The 3,213-nt window shown below is 32.8% G+C and overlaps 1 protein-coding gene across 1 annotated transcript in view; it reads right to left on the reverse strand.

Annotated features, from left to right (window-relative positions):
- Nucleotides 1-2,932, reverse strand: part of LOC149779765 (retinol dehydrogenase 12-like) — an 18,757-nt gene extending 15,825 nt beyond the window's left edge. The window contains exon 1 of the mRNA XM_089940622.1: nucleotides 2,547-2,932. Coding sequence (XP_089796748.1) covers nucleotides 2,547-2,766 — 220 coding nt within the window. The 5' untranslated portion in view covers nucleotides 2,767-2,932. The remainder of the gene's footprint in view (nucleotides 1-2,546) is intronic.
- Between the last annotated feature and the right edge of the window lie 281 nt (nucleotides 2,933-3,213).

The raw sequence follows: 3,213 nt of genomic DNA on the forward strand, positions 1-3,213 counted from the left end.
AATAATAATAATAATAATAATAGCACCATGAAGAAGAACAAGCAAAAAGAAATAATGACCATACTCACGTAGATAATGATATCGATTACAATGATTTGCTTAATTTGGAATTTTGTGGTTGTCTTTAATTCAACATACTGTACAACATTAAATGTAATGATTGGAAATTTTATTCTATAACACAAATTACACAGAACACTTAAAAATGGGGTGGTTGGGATAATTCTAATAAACAATCATGAAAATGACACCATTTTTCAACTGAGGTCAGGTTTTGAAATAAGGTTTGAGTTGTACGATGTATTTCTTTCCACTGTCATCTCAGAATTTCCCAAGGAATATTTTTAAACATTAATTATACTATCAAAATAATCTAATTAGGTCATGTCTGGATGCATGAAAAAAGGTCAGCGAAATTTGTAAGCAAGGTTTTTTTAAGCAGGTAAATGTGTGCTATTTATATTTCCACACAAAATTTCTGTTAAAACAATGCACGTAATTGCCTCAAATCTAAATTAAAACTTATATGTATGCATACAAACGCATCAAACCTAATTTGCCACAATATCACACGCTGGTAGGGTAGATGTGCAAAAAGATTTTAGTTAATGTCCATGGGTGCCAAAATTATTCTCTCTCTCTCTCTCTCTCTCTCTCTCTCTCTCTCTCTCAACATACATACATACATACATACATACATACATACATACATACATACATACATACATACATACATACATACATACATACATATATAGGTACAAGCCGCACGATATGAATTAGTTAATTTATATAGTTTCTTAAATGCGATATTGCTTTTTCCTACGGTTGTTTGGTTTCCTTATTGGTTGGATAGCTTCGTCAACAGGTCAAATAAGCCCTAAAGCGTAACTAAACAGTGAAATGTTTCTTAAGTACACCAAAAAAACAATGAAGAATTTAATAATAAGTAGCTTTATTGGTATGGCTTCCATACAGAGTCTTTGTTGTGCAATCCTATTACTTAGGAACAGTGCTTTTGCCTATCGGCAATTCATTAACCTATTGAATCGGGTTTAGAGATCAGTGTCAAACCTTTTGTCGAATGAAACTAGCATACCTTTGTACATTATTACTAAACTTTCTGTTAACGGTACTACATGTGAATAATTTCATATATATTGGGGTTTTTTTACATTTCGTTTCTGCGAGTTGTGGAAAAAGAAAAAGAAAATGTCTAACGTGCTAATTGTATCCCTCCTAGCAATAGTTATATCTGCCATTGTCCCGTGAAATAATTGTAATCTTGTATGATCCTTCAAAGGAAAATGATAATATTTAAAAATACAGATCTAATTCTCTGATATTGTAATTTTCCATAAAATGATGAAGAAAATGGATTTTTTCACCGATTTATTCTTTTATACTTTAAAATATAAATGGGATGACTCAATGTTATGATTAACCACTGGAGAGAAATTAAAGAAAGTTTAAGGAACTTGTGTAAATATATGTATGGATGAAGTAAGACGCAATTAAAGTTAATCTCATGATGGTCTGCATCAGAAAGATACAATGCTACAATGTCACCCATGTTTTGGCATGAAGGTCACTGATTAAGTTAAAAATAGAGCTTGCTGCTAAACATTCCAACTTAAGCACGAGAATGGATTACACGTGAATAACGACCCTGTGTAGTTTATTATTGAAGAAAAAAGAAACAAATATATTGCTATGAAAAGCATTTATTTTGAAGAAGAAAAACAAGCATGGAAATCAGACTCGAAAATCGTTCATGGAAAAACCTGCAAGTTATAGGAATGGGGAAGAAGGGGAAATTTGTGGTTAAATTTGCCGCGCGTTTTGTTTGCCGCTGCTTTTCTATTCAACCCTTTTAAAATAATGTATATACTGTTAGAAAGACAGCACTTGCATGCACGTACATATATACACAGGTAAATTATTTACTATTATTTTGCAACATCCTCATGTTGAGATACGCTGTAAAAACAGCGAGTATCACGTTTTTCCCCAGCAGAAATCAGTTTTAAATTTCCATTCTTAAATTAATTACGTGCTTTTCTGCACTATTCGATGCCAACAATTTTCGTACTTGTCCAGAAATTCAAAACAAATATAGAAAATACTTGAAACCTGCCGATTACTTTCTGACAACTAATTATTTTTCGTGATTGTGAGTACGTGTTCTATAGATGTTACCATGATAAGATGATTTTGAACATTCTGTTTGCATAAAATACGTTTATTGTTCATAGGTTTGCAGCCTTTCGGAAGTACAAAGCTATAAACAATAATAGAACTATGGTTCAAGTGATTCAATCGGATTTAGATTTCAGTTGCCTTAGTTTTAGAATTTGTTACGTGAATGATAAAATCGAAGTGGTCAGTTTTAATATATTTTTTGTTACGTGAATGATAAAATCGAAGTGGTCAGTTTTAATATATTTTTTATTAGTATGAGTATGTATTTACAAAAAAAAGATAACCAAAACACTTTGATTTTATCTCATCAGTTCCATTAGTCATTACTATAAAAATTACCTTACCTGTGATGACGACAGTTTTTCCATCTAACCGATTGTTGCTGGGGCATTGCACTGTCCACCGAATGTACTTCCGTATAAGGAAGACAGATAGCAGTACCACAGATATGACAATAGGAATGACAAAGGTCAGATCTTCTATGTCCACGTCTTGGTCAGCTTGCCAGATTGTTGGTTTTTCCCTGCCTTTGGCTCTGGAGTGTGTAAAATCTCCGTGGCCCATTTTTGCACCTGTTCGTTATACTTTCAGTTATATTTGAATTCTTACATAAGTGACCACACAGAATTAACGTAATGCTGTATACCAGTGGGAACCTGTTACGTACCGATGATTATGAACCAGCGACTACTAATATCGCTTCCAAAAAGAAATTGAGAGGCATCACGTGATGTACATACGCAGTGGGTATATTGTCTGTCGCCTAGCCCACTGCCATTGTTTATCATACAAAGGTTCATATTCATATAGTCATTACCTTCGTCAATGAATTTTTCAGTATATACCAAATAACAACCAAAATAAACCCTAATGTGTAAGATAAGGCATGAAGAGTGCGTCAGAGAAGCTGATTCACATACCATAACTTTGTACGCCACATTCTTTTTATATGTCATAATTAAAAAAATAAATAAATGTATTCCTTTGTTGGGAACAGATGTCAGAGTGCAT

The sequence above is a fragment of the Sinohyriopsis cumingii genome, chromosome 17 (genome assembly GCF_028554795.1).
Source record: "Sinohyriopsis cumingii isolate HCF-2022 chromosome 17, ASM2855479v2, whole genome shotgun sequence".
NCBI lineage: Eukaryota > Metazoa > Mollusca > Bivalvia > Unionida > Unionidae > Sinohyriopsis > Sinohyriopsis cumingii.